General features: G+C 44.0%; 1 protein-coding gene across 1 annotated transcript in view; it reads right to left on the bottom strand.

The window, feature by feature from the left end:
* Positions 1 to 27,542, bottom strand: part of M6PR (mannose-6-phosphate receptor, cation dependent) — a 108,999-nt gene extending 81,457 nt beyond the window's left edge. Inside the window, exons 1-2 of the mRNA XM_086932988.1 lie at positions 27,374 to 27,542; positions 4,034 to 4,195 (exon numbers count right to left, since the gene is read on the bottom strand). Coding sequence (XP_086789114.1) covers positions 4,034 to 4,194 — 161 coding nt within the window. The 5' untranslated portion in view covers position 4,195; positions 27,374 to 27,542. The remainder of the gene's footprint in view (positions 1 to 4,033; positions 4,196 to 27,373) is intronic.
* Between the last annotated feature and the right edge of the window lie 318 nt (positions 27,543 to 27,860).

Below are 27,860 nucleotides of genomic sequence, written 5' to 3'. Positions count from 1 at the left end.
AAAGATGGGTCGGTTTATGGCGGAGTCTTGTCAGACACCCTCATTGGCCAATAGCAGGCAAGGCCTAAATCAGTATGCTGAGCTCTTCTCGCAGACCCCTGGTCAGACTAGCTGGTGTACCCATGATGTGGACACTGGTGACAGCCAACCTATCAGAAAGAAAATTCAGGCAGCCTGATTATGTCAAAGAGAGCATCCAAACTGAGGTAAGCAAGATGCTGGAATTGAGCGTCATTTAACCCTCAGAGAGCCCCTGGGCCAGCCCAATTGTGTTAGTTCCAAAACCTCACTCCAAGGGTGAAAAGAAAGACGTTTTTGTGTAGACTATAGGGGTCTCAATGCTGTGACAAAAACTGTTGCACACCTAGTGTCGCACGGATTCCGTTCTCATTCAGAACTGTACATAGAGACTTGGAACCTCAGTGAATTAGGGTGTGCCAAAACTCACCTTAGTACCCAAAATCTCCTACCAGACTAGCTACAGTGTTTTATTGGTTATCACAAACTCCCAATGCTTAGACAAACCAGAACATGGACTTAGTACACCTCAGGTAACGTGGAACACATGAACACTCTTTCGTTATACAATCATTTCAATCCAGAACAAGGAGTAAATGAGGACGCGTGCATATTTGAAATGTTTATTCACTAATGCAATGTTCTCAAACGCAGTATCTTCGCTAATACAAACAAACATATTATAAGAAACGAAGTAATCAGCATAGTCACTAGTCCATAGAATATAAAAGGTGAAAGCATGGTAAAATGCTAAAACGAATAGGGTTCAGTATTACCTAATTCTCACCCTCCCTAGCTAGTATATTATATTATATCTAAGAAGGTCTCTTTGAGTTTTTAGCAGGGCGGCCCCATACCTCAAGATCTTAGTGCTAAGGGATCACATCATCTTCCACCAGCTCTCTGCATGCGAAGCACCATCAAACGCGCCTAAAGCCTAAAGCCAGAATTTGGCCGCAGCTGCATGTATGTTATGTCTAGGAATGTGCGAAGATCAGATCTCACAACAACCACTGTGTTGAGATATCCTGGAAGGTTTCAGCACTCACTGTACAGACACAGCTCACCAAGCAAGGCTGATATCAGAGTAACAACATATTATTCTTGCGTAAATCAAAACACCCTACTAGGCTCAAAGCTAAAGCAACAGATATGTAAATATAAATGTAAACGTATTTGTAAAGTGCTCTGTTACCCCGGAAACCAGTGTATCCTGGCGCTGTACTCATACCGCTAGGGAACCCGTCCTGGCTTTTCCCCGTGAAATGTCCACTTCTGGGCACCCCCGGGGTGCAACCAGGCATCCCCAGCGCTGTTGGGGGCTGTTGTGGAGACTAAGCAAGCTATTGCCCAGAGTTGCAGCGTGGGACTCATGTTCAGAGTAGGCGCCGAGGCGAGAAATCAGGTCTGAGGAATTATGAGCCCAAGAACCACCGAAATCAGCTGAGGCGGCCGAGGCGGGAATTGAACCCTGGCCCCGGGCCAGACCTCTGCACCAGGGACTGCCGCTCTAACCAGCGAGCCACACTTCTCCATATGTGTTGTGTGCAGAAGCAGCAGAAAGGTAAAATGGCGTTTAATCTCCTAATAAGCTCATGCTAACTTAACACAGCATATAGGCAAAGTATATCTATATAGAGTAGTAGAGTGGTGTGGCTCACTGGTTAGAGGCGGCAGACCCGGAAGCAGAGAACGGCCCGGGACCAGGGTTCAATTCCCGACACGGCATGGTCGTGGACCAGGGTCAGCGGACTCGATAATTCTCGCCTTGGTGCCTACTCTAACCAGGGATCACACTCGGCAAATCTGGGCATTAGTTTGCCTCATCTCTACAACGGCCCCCCACATTCGCCGGGGATGCCTGGTTTCACCTTGGAGATACCCAGTAGGGACCATCTCACAGGGATAGCCAGGAAACAGCGGGCTACAGCACCACGACGCCTCAGGGCAGCAGTGCGCTTTACAAGACACATACATATGACACCAGTTCCTAGAGCAGATGAGTTGATTGACATGCTAGAGGCAGCCAAATATACGAGTAGCTTTGATCTCACATCTGGGTACCAGTAGATCGCTCTGATCTCTGGAGCAAAAGAAAAATCTGCATTCTCCACTCCAAGTGGGCACTTTCAGTTTACTGTGATGCCCTTTGGCTTAAAGAATGCTGCTGCCACCTCCCAGAGGTCGGTGAATAAGGTCCTCACTGGATTGGAATCCTTTAGTGCAGTTTATCTGGATGACATTGCTGTCTATAACTCCACCTGGCAGCATCACCTGATCCACCTTGGGAAGGTTCTTGAGACTCTGAAAGGTGCAGGAAACTGCCAGATAGGGCTGGTAGGTGGAGGCTAAGTTCAGCCACTCCAATCCAAGATCCAGACAATTCTGGACTGGTAAACTCCAACAACCCAGACCCAAGTCAGGGCATTCCTTGGCTTGACTGGGTATTACAGGAAGTTCTTGAAGGATAATGGGTCCATCGTGTCCCCCCCCTCATAGAACTCACCTCCAAGAAGATGCTAAAGAAAGTGAACTGTACAGTGAAGGGTGCAATGTGCTCTGCCCAAGTCCTGAGAGCTCCAGATTACTCCAAGTAGTTCATTGTGTAGACATAACACCCTGGGCATGGGATAGGTGCACCCCTAGCCCAAACAAATGATGGACATGACCAACCCGTTGCTTTAATAAGCAGGAGACTACTCCCCAGAGAGCAGCATCGGAGTGCCATAGAGGGGGAAGCCTTCTGTGCCTTGAAGAAGTTGAGGCCACACCTGTTTGGCACCATTCCCTAGTTGAGACAGACAACAGGCCTCTCAGATGGCTACAATAAATGAAAGGTGAAAACCCCAAACTTCTACAACACTAGACCAGATTCAGACCATTTGGGCCGCAAAAACCAGCGTAGCAGAAAGAGGACAATTTAATTACCCTTAACAAATATGATCAGACGCCATTTGTTTCACTACTCTTTTGCCCTTGCACAGTAGGCCATGATCTGCCCCTTAAAAACAGAGGACTGGCATTGTTCAAATTCTTCATCTACAATCTGAGTCAAACACAATTTTAGTCCACAAAGTGCAGTTAATTGTAAGAACATCTTGCACAGAGCCTCACTTCTCACTCATACAATCAATATTCAACACACACATATACATATATATATATATATATATACCCAATAACTCAACGAATTGAATAACATTTGCATTCTAATCTAGCTGTACAGAAAACCCGAAACCCCCCTCGATTTGAATAAAAATTTCAGAAAGAAAACCACCATCACAGAAAGCATGAACCACATGCATCACTAAAACTGAAAGTCTGACCATTGGACTGATTACTGTTAGCGCTAAGGGTGGGCCCTTTCCTTTTTTAAATATCTTTTTAAGCCAACTGATGGGGAGATAACATTTGGGTTTGTAATGAAATGTTTTACATGTCACAGTGATACAAATGTTACTTTGGGTACCTTGTTTTTACAAAATTCCAATAAAATTAAGATATATAAAAAACCTGAACGTCTACTATTGGGTGGAGTAAAAACCAATACAATTCCATTGACAAGGGCACAAGCAGTGGAAAAAAACCTCAAAACTAGGACAAAATGGGAGGACCCTAGGATTCATTTTTAACTCAGAACTATCATTCACCTCCCTCCCTCCTCAGGACCTCCCAAAAACAACATGAAAGCAAACACATGAAGTGCAACTGGTCACAGACCTATTACTGGTCAATAGGAAAAGGGCAGTCATCTAGTGACAATTCTTTCTAGAAAAGGACACTCAGTGCTGTGTATTCTGGAGAACATATGCAATGTATGGAATGGGAAAGGAATGTGGTTGCAGGGACTAAACATGAAATACAAAGAAGGGGAGAGAATAACAGCCCGCCAAAGGTTTGAGGGAGAAGTGACCCTGCTCTGCAGTAATCTCACTCCAGTCATATCCTGCCGACTGACAACCTTGCCCCTCCACCCCTCCTCATTACCAGTTCTCCCAAGACGGATGCCACTTACACTCTATTTCTCAAGGGGGCCAGAGATGCCAGCACCGCCTTCTCCGCCTTGGACTCCTGCTCGCCTTCTCCTACCAAGTTGCAGTCAATGGCTCCCATTGCTCTTGCTGCTAGCGTAAGGAGCAGCACTGCCAACCAGCTGTAGCACGCAAAGTGCGCCATCCTGAGGAGAAGTAAAATATCAGTGGAGTGAAAATGAATCCATCAGCCCAACGAAAACCTACCTCAAGGTGAAGAGCAGGTTCAACTCAGTCAATAGCTCGACTTCACCTGTCATGCGCTTCGTTCTTCAAAAGGATCAATTTTGGAAAGATAAACATCCACCCGCACCATTTCACGCCATAAAAGAGTACAATGGAAAACAAAAAGCTGTTTGAGAATTAGAAAAACTAACAATTATGAGCAGATGACTGACTCATGGGCGTTCATTTCAGAACTATTGAGATTTTCCATCTATTGCTCTGATTTCAAGTTATCCTTTCGGTTCATGACTCGAATCCACAGATCTCTGTTCTTCTGAACCGATCGGTCTGGAGAAAGGTTTATTCGGGCACATAATTAGTCTGGCATGATTTGGCACAGAGCAGTATTATTTGGGCACCATTTCAAATATAGCATTTTGTGCAAACTTTTGCCTCAGAATGTTCTCATAATATGGTATTTTGGGGCATTATTCTTACTCGCATGTAATCTTGCACAGATTTTTTTTCACAACAGTCTTTTTACTTTGGGGCATTTTTTCTGTCAATTTTCTTGTTATTGTTCTCAAATGCATTGAATATTTATAGAAGGAGGGTGCATCTCTCCAATAACATGGAATTTTACCGGTGCATTACAACTCCTGCAGTGTGTGTCATAAGTTTGCTTTTTTGCACAATATTCCAGTTGGCTATCTTTCAGGTAAACATAGTTTCACAGCATTCAATACTTTTTGAGTTGCCTCAAAATGAATTTGTGAACAAAGTCCGCTGAAATAAGCCACTTTAATATTGAAAAGTTTTCTAAGGCAAAGAAGGACAAATGTCTCACCGTCCTCTATCCAATGATTGGATTGTTCACTAGTACCCAGGGAAAGTTGCCCACACCTTGAATCTTAGCGTCTGAATGCAGTGACACCGCTCCTAGAGCTCTTGCATGGCTTGTTGCCCAGGCAGTTAGAGCAAAACAAGACCTGCCTCACGACATGGCAATCATCAGTACGTATAATGTTCTTTTGAGGATTACCATGTACTTTTGTTTTAGAATTGGGAAAGAGAGAAAGGAGGCCTGGATTAGCAAATAATAAAGATAGTCCACCGTCGGTGCTACCTAAAAACAAATGTAACAGTGTTGTAGCATACCTGCACAAAAAGCTATAGCGCTTTACATAACACTGAACATTTCACACCGAGAAATCAAAGACAATAGCCTGATTCTCAGAAACAAATGTGTAGCAGTGTGGGATGTAGAAGAGGCATATAAACAACAGACTCAAATTAGCATCACACCAGTTAAAAGTTTGGATGAAGAGCAGTCACCTCATATAAACATTACATGGGGGGTGATCCACCCGGTGGCTATTAACTTTAGGCATCTAAAATGTCTACAAAGTGGAGGGTTTCCATGAATTAAATTTAAAACGTAAAGGAAATTTGCAGCTGGAGAAACAGCTAAGTGAGTAAGGTAGAAAGAGGAAATTGAGTGATACACAGCCCTTGGTACAAAGAGGCTGAAATGTGAAAGGTTTTCAGAGACTGTGCTAGGAAATGGAGGAAACTTGCAAGACGAGGAAGCCACATGTAGGTTTGTAGACCACAAGATTAATAAGAAGCTGGACGTTACAAGAACCTGCGAGATGTACAGAACGAATTAGCTTTGGTCAGGACGAGAAAAAGGAGTTGCGGCCAGTGCCAGAATAAGAGACAGTACTCCCGCTCGACTAGACATGTCAGAAGTAGCTCAACAGGGAAATCAGAGGGCACCAAAGCCCTAAGGGGTCAAATAAGAAGATATTGATTGAAGACCGTGGAGTAACATTGTTGAGGATGGACTAGAGGAGAGGGGGCGAGGCAAGGTAGCAAACAAAAAGTCTCCCCCCCCCCCCCCCCCCCTCATCATTCCAAATTTTGGGGGAAGACAAGCGTTTCTACAAAACCCTAAATGCATTTTTCACCTATAAGGACCTACTCTACATTGATTGGGCAATTTAATTGCAAGCTTAGGCAGGGAAGAGCTTTGTAAAGACTAAAACGTTACCTACTTGTGACTTTAAATATGCTAATAGAATTAAATGTCTCAAAATAGGCGTGTACTAGCGCATTCACAGACACATGTTCTTCTGTGAATATTTTTTATACCATTGGGACGATGAATGAGTAAATCAGCCTCACATACACTGAAATGTCCTCCAGTCCAGAAAGCACCTATTTCTGGACACGTTTGTCGCTCCCAAGTAAAGAGTGTGTGCATTCTGGAAGAGAAGAAAAGTACCACAGGTAGCCGAAATTTGATAAGGGAATGTTTTGTCGTAAGCAAAGCGGATACGCGCCATAATCACTCGGTGGGGATGGTAAGTTAATAAACGTTTGATTAACGAGACGGTAATAGCCTATCTCAAACACTGAAATGAATGACAGAGTGAAAGATATATTTCAATGACAAGAATTGACATCACTTCCCTTCATTTAGCATTATCTGGCCTACAAGTTTAGGCTGCATTAGGACTTGGTAATGAATGAAAGGACTAGGGTGGGGGAGGGAGACACCAGGTCTTGCTGCTTACTATTTATTGGGCGAGTTTTACTGATCCATAGAAAAGTTACTAATTCTTCAATCATGGGCTGAGTAAACTAGAATGACATCGGAAGAGTGGAAGGTAACCTAGCAGTGGAACAATATGCTATGGCCCAAGGCATGTGAATTACCTAATGGTGCAGATTTCGCAAAAGCAAACAGTTGTATATATTATGAACAGCAACAAGACCCTGGGTCTTTAGTGGCTTTCATTACTTCTAGAGAACTGCGGATTTATTTTCAAATTTCGATCAGTTATTTATTACGGAATGATTACGCTTTTCAGAATTTTTACTTTATAAGCCAACAAATGTGTTGAATGAACGGAGAAGACTACTTCTGAAAATCAGTGTTTCATACAAAAATATAAATACATTTTTAAATAAAACTGCTTGACTGTGGCCCCAGGAACGGCTCTCACAGTAAATAACCCCCCTCCCCCTTCGAACACAGGATCACAGAGAAACGGCGACAAGATGAACAAGGCACAAATACACTGTAACACGATCTCTAATCTTTTGTTAGTACCACGGGTGAACAGTTACTGTAAAATGCACACAAAAAATGTGCTGCAATTGCTAATACAGCACAAACAGTACGATAGGTGAAGGTTTTTCATAGCTGGTCTGAGATTATGTTCCATGACTTCTTGTGCAGGAGTTCTTGCACATAGGTTACGGGAACCCCCTGAGGCAGTAACATCACTAGAAAGGAGAATGGCTGTTTGGGAACCACATTCAATTTAGAGGCGAAGAAAATGCAAAGTATTGGTCTTCTCATGCAAATGGCCGTTATGTATGTAGATATGATTAGTAAAAATACAAATGAGAGTTTTAAGAAAGAAAGGCGGAAGATTACAAAAAACAACGGCTGAATTTCTGCTGAGTCAGTTGTTGGAGGTGCTGACTCATGAGGTACCTTTTTTTTAAAAAAACAAATAAGATAATTTGTTTTGCATTAAAATGGTAAAAACAACAAACAGAATGTTGCACAATGGCAGAACATTCACCCCCAGATCTGGGTTTAATCCATCGTTATTTTGCACACCAGACCACCCCATCAGCCCGGATAGCTTGATTCCAGTGGCCTGGAGAGCACAAATGGGGTCATATCTTTTTTAAGAAGTTCGCTGTGATGGTGCCTGGGTTGGGATAGTTATGGAAACAAACAGGACACACCAGCTGGTTTTGCCAGTGCTTAGGTCTGCATGCTTGGTTTGTTTTAGTATTTTATGTATTGCCAGGTCTCTTTCCAAGACACTTTATGTTTCCAAGAATGAAGTGATATATAAACCAAGAACTGGCTTCAGACTGTAGCAAACACCTTCTACAAAGTATTGAACTAGCATTCATAGATGGCGACAGCAGGAAAAGGCCACTGTGCCCATGTTCCCATTTACCCACGTGGTTTGCCACACAGAGACTTTCCTAAGTCTCTTTAGACCCATCACACTTTCAATAGGAATGGCTGTAAGTGGAGATACATACATGGCGCGTTTGTTGGTGGGTGTAGATTTTGTTTCCAAAATCTACATTTCTAGTTAGAATGAAGGAGGCTCAAGCATACTGTGATTCTGGGCAAATCACTTAATCTCCCCGTGCTTAAAATGAATGTGTCCTTGTGTAAGGAAACTGGTGCTCATGTGAACTGCTCCAATACATTCGGGCCAAGTTCGCGCTATATAAAACTTCAAAAAAAGAAAACTGCAACAAAAAAAGAACATCACTAGAGGGATAGTGGATCTTTGGGGAGTAGCAGAACTTCCTTCAGCAAGAAGGATGAGAAGAGAAAGAAGTAAAAGAGACAAATAAGATTGTTTAAATATTTTATTGACTCGAAGCTGTAGTAGCACTCCTCTCTAGGTCTCGGCAAGCAACAGCTTTAATTGTTTCACTTCCAGAGCTAATGTGTCTAGAGACAAAAGCGGTGAAAAATCAGACTCCCCTCATTCACCCGAGAGCCACAACTGGGAAGATGCCCCACTGGGACAGGTTACCATTTGCAAATAAGATACCATCAAAACTTAGGGTGTTTGAAACAACGGGTTGTGATAACTATAAATAAAACAAATCTTGACATTATAGATGGTTTTCTTTTTTTGCATGAATTGGTCTACTCCTATTTGTTACTTCATGTTTTGGTCCATGTTTTGGACCAGGGTCCATCAGAAACTACAATAAGCTAGGTAGTGTTTAATAACATTTAAATAAAATGTATACTCAAGAATGGTCATGTTAAAATATAGTTATGAAGCTGAACTATGCACTACAACAGTATTTTATAAGAAGGCGCACTACACAAATAAAAAGGGAAAAAAAACACAACAATATAAAGGTTAAAGAAGATACTTAGGGTACAGGCTATTGCCTTAAAGAGAAAGTTTTAGTTTTGTGTGCCTTACCCTGACACAAACAAAAATAAAAATAAAAATAAAATATAATAGCCTTCAAGTGAGTTCCAGGCTCCCAAAAGAGCGATTGTCTTATGCATTTAGCCTGTATATGTGCGTGGATGCTGCGGGTTTGCATTTCTTGAGCACTTTTTCATGAAATTTGAACTGGTTTCTAAGGGTGGCAAATATTCATATAAACACTGGACAGAAAACAGGTTGCCAAACCGGTTTAGCAGGACAGCAACAGGGTTGCTGTGCACTCAAAGGGGAGGGCACAGATCCTTGTTCACTGTTTTCCCAGGTGATACATTTGGCTTCGGCTTCCTTCACAGTAAGTTATTTGCCAAGACCTAAAAGAGGTGTGCATCTTTGGGTTTTCACTGGTGATTTGCCTGCTCTTAGTGTACTCTATGAAGTGCGGACCATTGGTACTGCAAGTGACGCAAAAGTATTACTCCCAGCAGGAGCCAGGCTGGTCAGACTGTCAACCGAAACTCCTGCATCATATCGATCAGTAAAAAAACCAAGCATTTGCAATGCAATAGGTCTCGCATTTATGAGAGTTTAAGCTATTGGCATTGTAAATAAAGTCTTTTATTTATGTTCTAAAAACAAAAGGCATTGTTATTTGCATGAATTCTTATTTTAAATGAAAGCGTGAATTGGTCACTCAGCAAGTTGGAAGTTACAGTCGGTGTTCCAGAGTCGCTCCTCATCTCCTGCTCAGCGAGTGGTACATTGCATTGTATCATCGATATAGCGCCCTAACACGTGGTGTGTGCGCATGAAGAGCTTTTTGGCACTTCATTGGGTGTCTTTCGGAGGAATGGCTGACTGCGCATATATAGCAATTTCTGCGTTGCTTACGAATAGGTACCATTTAGCCAATATCTAAATATGGCGCCCCCCCAGCTCACATATAGATAGGAAACCTGACTGACTGCTCATGTGTGCAAGGCCTAATGTTATTTAATGCATATACTTCTGTTCATAGAAATGCATTGGACAAGTACCCGTGTGGCAGTGGTACAAACAAGTCAATGAAGCTGTAGGACGCCCCCCTCATCCAGACACAGGTAACTAGATACACGCATGTAAGGGCTGGAAGTGGAACAATGTGCCGGGGTGGGGGTTCTCCGTGATCCGTTGCCTGTGCACTGAGGCCATGTCCAGCCTGGGGTATTGCTACACTGTGATACGACGGCAGAGCGGCAGGGAGAAAAGGGGCGCAAGAGATGTGGATAGCACACAGTGGGTAGGAATGCGCGCTGGCACCAGAGAGGAGGTAATGGTGCAGTAAGGCACGAGCCCAGCGCCTCCTCTTCCTAGTGCAAGGGCAGCTCCCCAGCTAGAAAGGGGGCGGAGGCGAGTGACAGGGCGGGCCCTCCATTGATAACGAAACAACAGATTAATGAGCGCTGCTCAGTCTGCCCGTATTGTGAAAGAGCTGCGGGTGATAGTGAATGTGTTTGTGTGCATGTTTTGGGATTAAAAATGAGCTTGGGTGAGCTGGGCCCCGATTAGCGCCCTTCCAGACCCAGCAACATCGTATGGCAGTGATACAGTCACATATTAAAGCCCGCTCAGTGACTGACTCAGCAGTCTCTCCCCTTCAGCTTAACAAGAAGGGATGATGTAACGCCTAGGAAGGCATGCCCTGTGGTCTGCTTGTAAGAGAAAATATTTAAATACATAAACAAGCGCGGCCGAAGCAGACCGCGCTGAAAATAAAAGCAGACTGCATTTGTGAGGAGAAAAGCTACCTTTCGACTGCAAGACAAATTGATTAAATAAATAAACAAGTGCGGACGAAGTGGGCCGCGCTGAAACTAAAAAGAAAAGAGTGCTTACCGACTTATGAAGGAGACTGTGTAACGCCACAAGTAAAAGATCCAGTCTGGTTGGGCAGTCCCGAAAGGAGACAGGGCGGTAACAAGGAGGGACTAAGAAGCCTCATTATCAATCGGAAGCCAGCGATTACAATGGAGGATGATGCCAGCCAATGAAAAATATGGGCGGGGCTTCCACACCACATCTAAAGAATACCCTAATACAGGATGCCTCGCACAGCGAGCAGCGCATACACCGCAACGCTAGACGAAACCTAAAAAAAAACAGTCAGTGGGAAGTAAAACCTGTGACCTTCATCTTAGAGGTGGCTCATGTTATATAGAAATATGTACCAAGGTAACAAAAAATCTGCTCTTCAGGGACCATAGAAAACATGCACGGGCAACGCCAATAGGTCTGCCTCGTTTTAGCAGTATGTGTTCTTTGATGTAACTGTTGTGCGTTATTGGGCGATAGGTTTGGAAATTGCCACTTGACAAGTACGTATTACTTGTGTCGATGTTAAAAAAAATTGTTACAAACAAATGGAGGAGTACCACCCGATGAGAGAAGAGAAGATAAGAGAAGGCTTCTCTTCTCTTCTCTCATCGGGTGGTACTCCTCCATTTGTTTGTAACAATTCCTTGATCAGGGGATCAGGAGTATTCCCCGTCCAGCTACCTTGGACGAAATTCCTTACTCTCTACCTTGGTTATAGATGTTAAAAAAAAGCCAAAGTATTCCTTTTACATATGTTAAAAAAGAGCATACGCAGCATTATACCCAAAGTGGCACTTTCAGCTCAACAGGAACAAGCAAAGAGTTTAGTGTGCTTCAAATGCCAAATCCACTCAAATAGACTCAAAATATGCCAGCTAAATATTGCATAGGTCACCTTTTCCGAGGTAAACAATACATTAAATATACTTAACTAAAACATCATCACTCAAAGACACTATCCAAGGATTTTAACGGTCTTGTCTCCTTTCTGGTGAAGACCGGTTCAGTGCCACAGAATAAATCAGTCCAAAATCATACTCCTGGGTAACCTCCCACTATATTTTTTACCAAGCATTACCTAGAACACGGGTACACCATGGGCAGCAACATTACAAGTTTATCTAAAACAAAGATGTACAGGCAGGCGGCAGCATTAAGAGTGCCAAAGAGGACACACACACACCCAACCCCTCCGCCTGCAGAATTCAGGTAGCAGTGAGTGTACAATTCATCACATACTGCAAAAGAACAGTACGTGCAATATGTGATCAAGACTAAAAGCTACCATTAAAAGGTGTGTGAGCCTGTATATGTGCGACTGTGTGGGATGGGACTTGTTTATGCAAGAGTGTGTGTTATAGAATAATGGTGTATGTGTAACGGTACATGTTCTGCTGTGTATAAGGTTACATTATTGTGGGTGTGTTGAGAGAAGTGTGCTCATGAGAGGTTCTGTGGCATTGTGCTGCATGAATTATATGATGGGTGTTAGTTAAATTGGCTGTGTTTGTAATGGTTTGTGAAGCAGTGTGAGCATGTCACATGCTTGGAGCATGTAAGTGGCACATGGTAAGTGGGTAATGCTTCAGAATATGTTTCTTGTTCTGCTTGAAGCATTTGTAATTCCCCCGGACTAGGATCACCATTGTAAATGCCCTCAAGTAATTAAAGAAACAATGTGATTACTAATTATCTTGTAGATGCCCACGTGCTTCGCATGATAACACCTTGTTCTGAGAGAGGGTATGCACACAGGACGTTATTTTCAACTTTTGCGTTGAATGGCGGAAGGCAAAAAAGCATGATTGCACAGCTTTGCCGCAATTTGGTCTGCTGTAACACTCAAATTAATCAGGAGAGGTCTCCACAGTCTCAACAGGAATTATTTCTTCCCAAGCAGGCTGCCATAATAAAGCGAGCAAAAAAACAGTAATGTATACTTAGGAGCTACTCGCTTTACACACTCAAGTCATCGGCAGCGTTTGCAAGATTGAATGTAATCTTGCACTTCATCCAAGTGAGTCGTTTCAAAAGCCCAGTGCAATCCAGATATAAACAGTAGCTTCACCTGGCCTTCCCCAGAAGTGCCCATGGCGAGGATCACACGTGGCACTCGTGTGGACCGCTGCCCAGAAGGTTAGGGTTTTGTTGCAGCAGGACGTTACATCTGCGGTTTGGAAGACCTGCGTCAGCTGCCTCGCTTGCAAGCTGCACATTCGGCCAATAATTAGGATGATAAACACAATTTAAAGAGAAAGCGCTGAAGTGTTATGGAATGGCGTAAGGAATGATTAAACGCGCCCCCTAATGTTCGAGTTGGATTTACATACGCTTTCAAATGGCTAAACTGCGTGCATTTAGTAATACAATCTAATCTAGAATTAAGAACACATCCATGTCAGGCCGTCCCACAACAGCTGGCCTGGGAGGAAAAACAGAAGAACACGCAGGAGAGAACAACATGGAGTGCAAGGGGCAGGAGCAACCCGTTCTATCTTGTGTACTTATCTAGGCATCTTCCCTGGTGCGTTGCTGTTCAACCAATGTGAATGTGCTGCGTGGAATGTTGGAGTGCTGGTAATGCAATGGAATGGTTGGATGCCTGTGATGTGGGGAGTGTCAAGTGGAGTATGGGCTGAGAAGTAGGGTGGCTGCTCCAGGTGGGGCTATTCTAGGGGCCATCCTTAGCGACCCTTGTGGCTATTCTAAGGACTAAACCAAGAGCCTATTTTTAATAGACTATTCTGCAACTAAAACCAATAAGTCATTTTCAATAAACTACACCTTGGCTACCAGACTCATTACAACATGTTGGCGATGATTTGGAGACTGAGCGGTGCGTGTAAACTGGTGTAACTTCTGAAGATTGACGGTCTGATGAATCTAAGAGCACTAAGAAATATGATTTCAGACAGTAGAAGAACACCCTGCATACCCCACCAGTGTCCTTTACATAGGACAGCCCAGCCAGGATGTGCTTCTCTTGTTTACATGAGTTGGTTTTCATGTGAATGGAGACAACCTGCAGTGCACTGAGCTTGACAAGCAACATTGTGTTTTGGAAGGATTGGTCAGTGCTTGGATGCGATTGTTCAAAGGAGGCGCCAGCATCAAGTATTCTGTAACCAAATCATCGGCAGCGTGCTTGGTAAGAATTTTTGTTTCATTTAAGGGAATAGGCAGGTGCGTGGTAGGTGTGCTTTTCAACTGGATTGTCTCTGTGGGAAACCAGCAGAGTTATAAACTTTCAGGGTTGAACTTTAAAAAACAGTTGCGAGACCACCGACATTTATGTGATCTACTTCAGCAGAAGGATTAAGCTAAGCTGCTGAGCTACGTTTTGTAGGTGTCTAGCCAAAACTGTGCTGAGGAGTGAGCGTGTCTCTGTGCAGGATGCCATCTGGGGTGGAGCATGTGTGCCTCATGCCGCTGCATTTGTACTGCATTTGTATGGGCCGCGGGGCTGCCGTGATAGGCGGAGTGATGTCCACTTACTGTAATATGATGCGACTTTTGAAATTTCCTACGTAGACTGCTGCATGCACTTCTGGTGCGTGTGAGTGGCAGCAAAACAGCGGTATTCAGTCAGGAATGTAGAAAACCTATAGCCCGACGTCCAGGACATATTGTTTGGGGTCAAGGCCAACACGTTTTCATGTGCATTTTGTCCTTGGGACAAGTAGGCACAACCCCCTACAGCACAAACCCTTTGGCTGCCAGTTTACTGTACCCCATTATGGATCAGGGAAAGGCATTGTCTGCAGTTAAGGTAATACTTGTATCCATGTGTAAATGCTGTTCAGATTTGTTTTTATGGTTCCTTAACGCAAAGCCTTTATTATTGGGGTGATTGCTCGAAGTAAATGATGTTAGCGCCGACTGACCTACTGACAGTGGTTCTGGTATAAAAATGTGTTCACACGTTTTCAAAGTTTAGCAGTATGAGGCTATGTATAATGCTCACAGTGTGCTCTCTGATAAGATTCAAATATTTGTAGAAGCTTGAAAGCAAGATTGATTATACTTTGCTTTCAAAATAAAATGTTCACACAAAAAATGCAAGTAGGAAAACACATATAGCTAAAGTACTGTAAAAGTTTAGGTACCATTTCTTTGCAGCATCATTTTGTAAAATGTTATGATGTACACTCGTATTTCCCAAAAAAATTCATAATGTAAAATAAGTGTAACCAAATTCAATAGGATTATGGGAAATATCAAAATAAACAAGCATTGGCAAATTATTATAACAAACACAGGAAAAAGCAAAATACATTTTGGTCTCATAAAGCACACTTTGCCACACAGTAGTTCCTGGCACCGAGCAAAACTACTTTGTGTGCCGATATGCTCCTTGTGAAAGAGCAGAATGCTGTTACAATGAAGCCAGCCGATTGACCGAGAGAGAGAGAGAGACAGGATTGTCATAAACACAAAAGGTCATGTTTAAAGCAGGACCTAATTATTAAAGAAAGTCTCAAAAGTGAACCCATGGTATATATCCTTGTGTTAAGTGCAGATACATGGCGTTTATGAATTCACAAGAGTTTACAGAAATAGGCCAAGAAATCGTACTCCTAGAAAATATTTGTGAACTGCACTTAAGCTTGAGCAAATATACACGTGCAAATTTGCTCATACAAAAATCTGAGTGTTTGCAAGTTCGCTTTCTCTCCAACCACTTTTTTCACAACCCTGGAAGTTTTACGTCTGTCATTGTCTGGAGTAAATTTTCAACCTTTCTCAGTATAGGAGAAGATTTGAGAAGAGTCGGTGAAAATCCGTAAAACATGAAAGTTAGTAGGTTTGCACAGACTCAAAATGGCATTCCAACCCTGGAACTATCGCTTATTACTATCTTGAGCCCCAGTATGTAGATCTGCAGAAACGTGACAACATCAGGGAATTGCTAGTGTTCAACCCATACTATGACATGAGCCCTGGCATAATCAGTGAGGTTATATCAGAGCTCTTTTATAATGAGATTGTTGCCATAATTTGTCACCGCATTACATGGCACAAAAGGAAGAAGTGAATTTTGTTACAGGACAAGTAGATTTATGAAGCAACTTGCCCCATGGACATGTAGCTATTTTATTAAATTCCACACCCCTGTTTAGTGCAGCCGCATGGCAGAGCATAGTCAGCAGGATCATTAGTGGTAACTGGAGAATGCGCACGTGGAACGCCACACTCTTGTGATTGGCTGTCTTTGACATGTCTTTGCCAAAAACTGGAATACGTCCTTGATCAAACTGGTGGACACACTGGAGGTCTTCTGGCAGCATTATTGAAAAAATCACACGTCTTTGTAACCCGGATGTGATGAAGGGAGAATATCCTCTACAATCCTAGCATTCTGCTGTTTACACGCTACCACCGGAATACTTTTCTACCTGTGAGTGCTGGCAAGACTGCACCTATTACCCAGACTTCAACTTGGCTAGTTCAGCAGTTTTCTGGACTAGTGAGGTTGCGTGGCAATTGTGAGATCTCGTTCACAGGAGACTTTTAGTGTCACAATTGGATACAGTCCGGTTTCTTCAAGACATGTTGGCTGCTCTAGTGTTTGTTTAATTTTTGGTCGTGATACATTTACTGCTCAATATTATGCCGTTGTATGCCATAATTTCATGTCTTAATCTCATAATATTGTTTTCCTCAATAGTATGGCTTACTATACCATGAATTCTTGAGTGCCTGCGATTTCCTACTGCTGCCTTGTTTGAGAGCGTGCGAGGCGTATGGCTTGGAAGGTTTTTTTTTTAGTGTTTTTTTTTTTTTATCATCTACACTTTTCTAAGATTCCCTATCTGAGTGGGAATGTGGTTGTAAAAATACCCTGCGATACTTACAGGTGGATATCTTTACTGTGTTTACTCTGTGATGGATTATTTTCAGTGTAGGTGTCATTTCCTACTGAGCACAAGTTTCCTTTGGGTTGGTGTCCCTACCGAGGTACTGCAGTGACATTCATTTCCAGTGTGTGGAAAAACATTTCTGGTGTGCAAGTTCTCTTTACCTGGGACTCACCAATTATTTTACTGTCATGTTGCATTGCTATGTTTCTACATTTTACACTAGATGCCCTTAATTAAGGGATGACGTATGGGGTGGAAGTCACCAGTTTCTACATTTTACACTAGATGCCCTTAATTAAGGGATGACGTATGGGGTGGAAGTCACCAGTTTCTACATTTTACACTAGATGCCCTTAATTAAGGGATGACGTATGGGGTGGAAGTCACCAGTTTCTACATTTTACACTAGATGCCCTTAATTAAGGGATGACGTATGGGGTGGAAGTCACCAGTTTCTACATTTTACACTAGATGCCCTTACATGAGGGATGACGTATGGGGTGGAAGTCACCAGTTTCTACATTTTACACTAGATGCCCTTAATTAAGGGATGACGTATGGGGTGGAAGTCACCAGTTTCTACATTTTACACTAGATGCCCTTACATAAGGGATGACGTATGGGGTGGAAGTCACCAGTTTCTACATTTTACACTAGATGCCCTTAATTAAGGGATGACGTATGGGGTGGAAGTCACCAGTTTCTACATTTTACACTAGATGCCCTTAATTAAGGGATGACGTATGGGGTGGAAGTCACCAGTTTCTACATTTTACACTAGATGCCCTTAATTAAGGGATGACGTATGGGGTGGAAGTCACCAGTTTCTACATTTTACACTAGATGCCCTTACATGAGGGATGACGTATGGGGTGGAAGTCACCAGTTTCTACATTTTACACTAGATGCCCTTAATTAAGGGATGACGTATGGGGTGGAAGTCACCAGTTTCTACATTTTACACTAGATGCCCTTACATAAGGGATGACGTATGGGGTGGAAGTCACCAGTTTCTACATTTTACACTAGATGCCCTTACATAAGGGATGACGTATGGGGTGGAAGTCACCAGTTTCTACGTTTTACACTAGAAGCCCTTACATGAGGGATGACTGAATAGGGTGGTAGCAACCCGTTTCTACGTTTTACACTAGCTGCCCTTGCTTGGGGATATTTGTGTGAGGATGAGTGTTCTGTAATTGAGTATTTGACTTGGAGAGTTTTTTTTATTGTGGGAGTGTTTTCTACTGTTGGTTGGTGTGCTGTGCTGTGTTATGCGGTTTCTTTTAATGTTGTATGGTGATGTAGGACGGATAGGGTTTTTCCTCAGTCTTTTGTCCAGCAACTTGCGATTTTAAAGTAAATGCTTTGTAACCAGCTTGCATCCGCTATATTTGTATGTGTTTTATTAAGGGGGAAGGTGTGTTACATTGGGTGTAGTGTCACTATGCACATTCCTTCATGTAAATGCTGAATTGAATCTTGCATTCATATATTTGTATGTGTTTTACAAAGGGGGAGGAGGTGTTATATCTTGTGTGCTTATCTATGCATCTTCCCAGGTGCTTTGGACCTAGTTGTTCAGCCAATATGAATGTGCTGTGTGGAATGTTGGAGTGGTGGTGATGCAATGGAATGTTTGGATGCCTGTGAGGTGGGGAGTGTCAATTGGAGTATGGGCTGAGAAGCAGGGAGGTTACTAGTGGTGGGGCTATTCTAGGGGCCTTCTTTAGATATACTCATGGCTATTCTAAGGACTAAACAAAGAGCCTACAATTAATATACTAATTTGTAACTAAGGCCTATAAATCTTCAATAAATTACACCTTGCTACCAGACTTTCATTACAACACAAACAAAAAAAAAAAATCAGCAGACGAGGGTATCAGCAAAACAGATCATGAGGGAGAAGCTCACGAGGGAGAAGCTCACAAGGGAGAGAGGAGCCAGAAGAAAACACATCATTTATGTCGGTTTCCTTTTGTATGGAGCACACCGTGATTTATACAGTCCAAGAATGGGTGCGCTGTGGTCCCTCAACAGTACCTTTAATACCCCGGTTCATGCAATATGCAGGTCATATCTATATTTCCACATCTTATGTTAGGTTTGCTTGGTCTTAGGCCACGCCCTTAGTTACTTAGAGCATGCATCCTGTAAAGAATTACAAGTCATACTTCTTTGGCCATACCCTTTAAAGCCCCCACCCCTCTTTTCATAACCACTTGAAGCACTGATAGCAAGAGAGCAGCACAACACTGAACGGGGGGATACCAGGAGTATCAGAGATGGGTGTTTGCATCCTTTTCGCTATGTGCTCTTATTGTCAGACCATCCTGAAATCACTAGGTCTGTGGCTTCAGTCAGAGTCACTGAAATAGTACAGGTCACTGTGATCTCTCTCGATTATTCTGGTATGAACAATTTGCTCCATTTTTAATCTTTTTGGTTTATAGGTGCTCACAACTGATAGAAGCTTTTTTGGGTTGGAACCAATATCCTTCATTGAAGGTGTGCACGTTGTAGGAAGGTAGATACCCGACTATGGTTACCCCCAACTTTTTTCCTGGTGTTTTGCTGGTTTTCTGACTTAGTTGACCTGGGGCCCTGCTATTCAGGACCCCAGGCCCACTGCTCTCTCTCTAAAATGGATTCCATGCACCTTAGGTACATTTCCAATTGGTACTGGGCCACCTTATCAGACCCTGTAACTCAGGGCATAGGTGTACCCAGGGCCTACCAGGGGCTGAAGCATGTATTATGCCACCCCTGGATGGCCATCTAAATCTGACACAACTGGCTGCACGACAGCTGGGGCAAGGTGGTGTAATCACCCTTTGCTATAGATCAGGGGTCTCCAACCTTTTCTGTAGTGAGAGCTACTTCTGACCAGTGAAAATCGTCGTGAGCTACTAAAAGGCCAAGCAACTCGCGCATTTTTTTGAGGGACGCCACACGTCCAGTTTAATTGATTTTGAGCCTTTCTTTTGAGCCCTTACTGTCATTTGAACAAAAGGGGCCGCACTCCCTCTTTAAAAGTGACAGAAAGATGCAGGTTGTGCTACCTGAAGCAAAAGCTTGTCTTGCTTGGAAGCATTCCTGGAAAGTATAACGAACTACTGCAGGATACAAGTCTATGAACTCCTTTTGTGATCCTCAATCAACTTGTTCACACACTGCAAAAGTTAAACCTCAACATATATTCCTTACCAAATGCGATTTATTAAAGTCTAACTTAGATGTGGTCATTAGTTTAAAAAAAAGAGACTAATTTTAGTAAGAAGAACCTTAATTATTTCTCCTTCACCACATACTCTTTTTTATAAAGTTTTACATGTTATACTTTGCATTGCATTGGTATGGTTTGTTGGGCCTCATTAGAACAATATTAAACCACAAATATAAATTAAATAAATACCATCACCTCCCCGAAGTCGATGTTCCCCATAATGGACATGGTTTTAAAAGTTACTTTTCTGCTCATAACGCGCATTAATGTTGCCCAGCCCCAGTCCCTTTGGTGATCAGGTGAGAATCGTGGGGAGAGGGAAGATGTGACAAGTCACTCTGAAGAATGTGTGGCGTGAGGATATGTTTGAAGGTGCACGGTGATACAGCAGGCCTTAAGCCAGCCTTAAGTTGGAAAAAGTGTCTTCTGGTGAAAAAGTGCCAGGAGGGCAGCGACCTTTAACCCTGAGGAGGTACAGAGGGGTTTGTGGGCGGTGATCTGGGTTAATAGTCAGTGGTGAGCGCCAGCAATGAAGAGGCAGATGAATTTGGCAAGATATGGGTAAAACGAGGCTGCGCGTGGGTGGCAGCTGTTCTGCTTTGTTACCCCTAGTAGAGCACTTTTCAGAGAAAACTATGTGGCTTATGAAATGAAAATTATCCTGCATGTCGAGGGAAAAACTTTGCTCGAGAAGAGATAAGTGGGAAAACTTGCAACCGCCACAAAGTGCAGAGAGCTGGACCTGCGCAGAATTTTGCTAGTGGGAAAAAATTGCAAAAATATAGAAGGCTGCAGGTGGGCCTATGGATGTGCAGATTAACATAGTGTGGGACGGGTTCTGTTTCATGCAATATCCATAAAAATTATTCTTTTGATCGAAACAGAATATTACATATTAGAAATGGGACAGCATCACAGAGACTATTTGCAGTAATGTCAGTGAGCTGCTGCTGTGTTAGATATTGAAAACACACGTGACTGTCCCTGAATGTTGGATATGGTCACTCAGCCGATATGCGACTGAAGCAAACATGCACTGTGGCGCCGTGTGAGTAACACTAAAGTCAGGATTCACTTCACTTATGCATGCCCCACAATGAGAACCACGTGAGAGCAAAATCACTCCCCTGCGACACGTGCAGGACAGAGCCCCGCACAGTCAAGCATCGCGTGTCATCACATCGGTGTAACAGAGCGGGGGTCCTTTGTTAGGCCGCATCATCCCGACACTGACACCGGCTAAACTGGGAAAAGGACAACACTCGAGACCACCACAGCCAGTGCTGCCCGCCCAGCGCTCCGTCATGCGTTTCCCCCCCACCCGGAGGATTCTTTTTTTTTTTTACAAACAATACTGTGCATGCATGCACGTAATTTCAGGTTCATAATTACTGTTGTAAGAGCATAACACCTAGCAGTTAGTAACACAAGATGGTGTGATCTAAAGACCCGAGGGGTGACTGCGGCACAGAGTGAATCGCTAGTTTCGAAGTTTAGAAAGCTACAAACACGTGTATAGTTTGGATGACCATGCCTGTGCTCTGTCAGTGACCGGGCCACAGAGAAAAAGACATTCCCCATTTTTCAAGAGCCCTCGGCATACCAGCGGCTAAGTATAGAAGGCGCACTTCGCAGCTCTAGTCTAGAGAACAGTGTATTATGGTGTTTACTAGCCAGGCAAGTGCTTACCGTTTGATCTGCTCCTGATAAAATATGTTCCGAATCCAGACAGAACAAGGCAGGCGGTGGGGGTTCGTAGCAGTTCAATACTGCTTGTGCCAGGCTTTACGAAACCTGCTCCTCCGATCCCACCCGCCTGGCGCTTGCTCCGCACACGTGTTGGCTGTGGTGCCAGGCTCTGAAAGGCAGGCTCTGAAAGGCAGGTAGCGAGGTAACCAGTTCAACAACAGCATCATCATCTTTGCCCCGCCCCGCCCGAGCTGAGCTCAGTTAGGCCAATCTGAGCAGCTGGCTTTGGTGACGTCAGGAGCGGCTACAAAAAAAGGCCTAAAAACAATAAATGACAATAACAGGCTACCAAATTGAAACGCGAGGCACGAGCTACTCATGGGGGTTAGGCGAGCTACCGGTAGCTCGCGATCGACCGGTTGGAGACCCCTGCTATAGATATAGTATACCTATATCTAACCCTAAAAATGGACACACAGATTCCTATCAGTCACTCCTATGGCAGGCCTTGACAATCCTGAAGGCAGAGTGCTTGGAATTGTGTGAGATGGTGCTCTGGCATGAGCTGAGCCCATTTGCAGCTTGCGGAACCAAGTCCTAATAGCTGTTCCATGATAACGCATACCATATACTCTTAAATGCATTATAATCCTCGCGGTTAAATGCTATCTCTGGTATCCCTTTATCAAAACATGTCGAGTAAGGTGTCATACGAATTGGAATACTAACCCCTCGCCAATTCTGGCGACGGGGTTAGCATTCCACCCTTCTAGAGGGACACGACATGTATGTAACTGTGAACCCCGGTTAAAGTTAACTGAAGCCTCAGCTCCACAAAATGGATGCTGCCACCACAGACACGAGTCTGACCTCCTGCTGCTGGGAGTCCTTCCAGCGAGGAGAGCTTGGACAAAGGGTTTCCTGTCAGGGGCGGTGCTAGCACCATCCCAGACAGGGTTTTGTGTATCCTGGGTAGGCAGGGCTTTACAGGAAGGTGACTGCAAGTGGCACCCCGGTGCTCACTACGCATCTGCCGGCTAGAACCAGTTCCAGGGGCACACCAGCCCCATGCCTGGGGAAAGTCCGGCATGGGAGAGGGGTGTAACCACCCCCTTCCTGGTCCCACCCCTAGGGCAGGACCTAGTCGCTTACCCACCCCTTTCTTTAGGATAAAGGCAGGAGCGGGGACCCTTCCAAATTAGATCATCTTTGAATCAAAAACTACTTTCTACGAAAGGAACTCTCGACTTCTTCTCAAGATTTCTCCCTTGTGGCTAAGGAGTAGTCACCCTGCATCCGCAGGCACCATCTAAGAACTCTGCGGTTTGCTGCACGTCCTTCCTCAGGAATCCGACCGACCAGCACGACGAGACCCGGCTTCCCTGGCACCTCTGACCTCTACCTACCTCTACAGCTAAGCTGAGAACCGTAGGTGCGACGAGACCTCGAGGGACCGGCCATCATCAGAACTGCACGACTTCGTTCCAGCACGACCGCCGAGGGATCCTCTGGTGAGTGCTTTGGGGTCCGAGGAGCCCCGACCCTGAGCAGCTCCAGCACCGAAGTCCAGCCTCCCAGCATCTCCACGATCTGCGTGGGGCCCTTCTGCTTTTTGCTGCTCACCGCGTTGTTTGGCTACTAGCCCGCTGGCTTGTGGCCTTCTTAACGACGCCCGACGACATCACTGCTGCTGGTCTGGTTGCTCCAGACTGGCCCTTGCTCCCTTCCAAAAGAGGAGCACCCCGGACCCTCCTGGTCCACTCAAGACACCATTTTAGGTCCACCGCGTGGGCTTGAATTTGCCAAGGCTTGTTGCCCCAATCCTGGGTCCAGCAACGTCGACAGCATCATCCATCGTGGGACAGCTCGCACCTCCATCCTGGTCGCCGACAACGCCTCCTGGTCCGTGAGATCTGCAGAGCACAGCGTCGCCCACTCACCTAGTCGAGGTGACTACCATCCGGTGCCCTCCTGGTGCCACCTGACTACTGGCTAGTAGTTACGAACTTGGTCCCCTCTGCTTTCAGGTGTCATCCATCTTCGATCCAGGCTTGGATCACTTGAACAATCTTCACTGGTCGCCTGCCAGCAACTTCTTTCTTCAGGCTCCTGGTTCGTCTACGAGGATTCCCGACGTCTTTTGAGACCTATGCAGCTGCAGCCCCTGGGCTAGGTAAACTCGGCATTTCGGTGCCCCAGCATAGCCTCACTATCCAAGGGTCAGGATCCACTGTCGTTTTCGATCTACCTAGTCGGGTTCGCCCGAGAACACTAACTTTGTGAATTCTAGCTACCATAGACTTTGTCCCGCATCCCGCGTGAGAGTACACACTCTGCACCCGAGTCCCCTAGGCCTCCTACTAGTAATCTGAAGGTTCAGTAACATAGTCCTAGTGATTCCAAAGCCTATTAGTACAGTACTTACCTGCTAGTAATTTCGCATTCCACTTCCATAGTATATGGTTTGTCGTGCCCCTCGGGCATTTGTGTAAATTGTGCAACTTAAAGTATTTTCGTAAGAGTTTTGTTGTGTGCTTAGTACCCTGTCCTCATAAAGAGTACAGGGCTGTTGTGATCTAAATAAATCCACTGTTTATTTTCATAACACTTGTGTGGTGTCCTTTCACTTGGTGTTCAAGGGGTATATGTGATGGTATAACAGCTGGCTTAACACGCCCTCTAGAGTTTAGCCCAAAGACTGCTCGTATCCACGCTACTAGGATAGCTGGTCTATAAGGTTGACTTACAACCAATCACCATAAGGGTTGTTTGGACTGATACAAAGTGCTCACTAGAATAGTGAACATTATATATCAGGCCAACTTCTCACACACGTATCAAATCAATGTAAGGATTCTTACAACCGCGGTTAACATACAGGATTCAAACTACCATTCTTTATGAGAACTCTGGCCAACTGAGTTGAAGTCAGGCACCTTAATGGGTCCCTACAGATAGCATCACATGCTTCTTACTCAAGTTAGGTCTACCAAGCATGAGTGGGACAACGGGCAAGCTTTCGACAATGTTCATGGAAAAGAAACGAGAGAAACGCGAGGCCTTGTGTTCTCCAATATGTACCACTGCGGACAAAAAAAATAGGCCTGGGCCTTCTTCCCAATATGAATCACAGAGATTAAAAGAACTGAAATGGAAATCCCTTGCAATTCTAATCTTTATTATGGTGAATAACATATGTTTCCTGTTTGTGGCAAACTACTTTTTTTTATACTTAATATTGAACAAAATAATGAATGAGAAGTGTTTATTCCTAAAATAGAGGACAGAGAGAATAAATTCAACAGAGCCTCACCTGCTTTTGGAGCTCCAGGTGGACGTCAGTTTCACAGTTGAATCTATGAATGACGACTACCTGGCATCCGAAAGGTGGGCGGTAAATGCAATGGAGGGGTTTACAACTAGTGTACATGGCAGTGCTTTGAATGGGCCGCTTCTCGCCGGCACTTTTGGATTTTCTGTGAGTAGCGAACATCTCCTTGGCCGACAAGTACAGGTACGCATGAGGCAGTAAAGCAAGTGGAGTGAAATCATCCTCAAACCAGACAGTCAATCCACAAGCAGGCCCATGCACTCTGGGCCAGGCTCACCAGCCAATCACACGCTAGCAACAACCTACACAAATATGCCAACTTCCAAAAGTAGTACTTCTAGACTAGACACAGTCATGTCGCATACATCATTTTGCAGCATTCACTCTCACGAGTTGATACATACCAAACTCGCCCCTGCACTCCCCACACATCAGGAACTACCATGGGAATACATACTCCCCATTCATTCCTATGGGAGGGCAGGTCACTCACCATTCATCCACAGAGAGCTCAAGCACTTTACACTGTACCACAGTGAAAAAGTGCGCAGAGGCCTAAAATCACCAATACCAGGTTCCATAAATAGGCTAGGAAAACGCAAAAAGTCTAGGGGTGAACCTGCCTAATGGGCCGGGTCCAACAGGCGCTTTCAGGAAAATATGTGCCAGCTCGGAACGACTGGGTGATGTCTATTGGTTGGCACTGCGACGGTGGGTTTACATGTAGTTAACTATTTACCAAAAATGTTAAGGGAAATACCTTGCGCAAACCTAATAAAAAAACATACTTCAGGATCCCACAACATGGGGGTCAAAGTGTGACAGCAGAAAGGGTGTATAAATATTTTTAAACACTCTCCCACAAAGAAACTGGAAACAAAGACAAAACAGACCATAAATGTGATCTGGCATGCTTAATTGGTCACAAACCTGCTGCATTTTAAAATATCTAGAGTGATTAAGGCACCTGCTGCAAAGACATTTGGGTGCCGAACAATTTTAATGGGGTGATATTAACAATAACTAGTGGCGCATGATCTTACTGGAAATATTTGTGTGTTTTGTCTACTCACAGTTTTAACCCGCCATAAAGTAGCACAGAGGTTTAATGTGTCTTCTGAAAAGTACAACTTGTAACATGGATATCACAGATTTTATGTGCACGTCTGTTTTTAGTTACAGTTCATAAGTTACAGCCCTTTAAATATAGCAATGTGAGCTATGAACTGGCATCAGGGACTTGCATACAAAGTTTAGATTATTCCTATTTTGTTTCACAAACTTTTGCTATTCTAATTTTGATAGATGGATTTTAGGGGTAGTTGCAACGTCTTGTTTGTAAAGACAACACCAACAACTGCATTTTTTGAATAAGGCATTTCTTTAAAAGTGTTAATTTTGTTGATTAACCTGCGCTAATAGGCTAAATACAGAGTCTGTTTATTGGAATCTACAAAGTCTATAAATAGACATATCCCGGTACTTTGTCAAGGAAGTGATGCTGGGGTTTCTGTAAGAATGTACTTTTTATCTTAATATTAAATAAAAGGACCAGATCATTCTTGGTGGTGCAAGTGATTGATTAAGTAGGGGTTACTGTACAATGTACAGGCTGTGGAGTGGATTAACCTGCCTCTCGTAGGCATAGTTTTATTACACCGAACATATATGTAAAACATATTTGTTAAATAGTTGAGACTGCTGTTAAACAAGATGAGATCAAAGTGTTTCATTTTCAAAGTGTGTTTTTCTTAAAGTTCTCACGCTACTGATTACAGTGCATAATATAAAAAGTCACAATGGCTTTTAAGTGGTATATGAAGAGCTTATACATGCAAGGACAATAATAATACATTATATTCTAGCTATACAAGAAATGTCTCACATCAAGGAAACCTTCCTCCCATTAGATATGCACATCGTAACCCCGCCCCAGACCGTTAATCAATTTAGGAGTACCTGCACTTGTTTTTTTTCCAATTTAAAGCAACGGTCGATGGGATGCCTAAAGCCTTTTACATAAAAGAATAAATGCATCGAGGTCTACACGAGTCACAGTGACAAGAAATAAGGAATCCAGAGTGAATCAGTAAATGCTGAAAGATAACATACCTGGGAACAGCCACCACCCAATAAAAAAAAATGCCCAAAGTATGGTCTCAGATCAGAAGTGATAATGTCATCTGCCCTGGGGCTACAGCGAAAGAAATTGGTATCAAGGATGCCCCGAAACTCACCTTCTGCACAACGTCCCCTTCCTGGATTCTTCTGTGGCACCGCCCGGAAAGCAGATCCAGCAGTGCTCAGAAACTGCTCACTTCCCCACCATGCCCATGCATTCCTTGCCCCTTCAGCAACCTGTCCCTATGGTGTCACCGGAACTAGGAAGCGAGATCCGAAAGAAGAGGGGCGGGATCAATTGTCGAGGCGTTCTGCGCCAATCGCAGCGCGAGATTCGCTCGCGGATGTCAACCATGGGTTAACATGTGTGTCAATCCAACCCGTGGCGCCGGCTTTCTACCAGCAGGATTTCCCTGTTTCACTCTGAAGTGTGATGGGAGGGGCTGTCACGAGGAGGCTGCTCACGGGACGTCCCGTGACACCGAAATGAGGAAGTGAGAAGAGCGCACAGACGGTAAACAGGGCACGTCTGGTTGGAAGCCATCTTGGAACGGGATAGTTTATTCGTAGGTATTATTAAAAGGTAGTTCTTATGTGAGATCT

The sequence above is a fragment of the Lissotriton vulgaris genome, chromosome 7, assembly GCF_964263255.1.
Source record: "Lissotriton vulgaris chromosome 7, aLisVul1.2, whole genome shotgun sequence".
Lineage (NCBI taxonomy): Eukaryota > Metazoa > Chordata > Amphibia > Caudata > Salamandridae > Lissotriton > Lissotriton vulgaris.
Note: the sequence above shows the minus strand (reverse complement) of the source record. Positions and strands in the feature narration are given on the sequence as shown.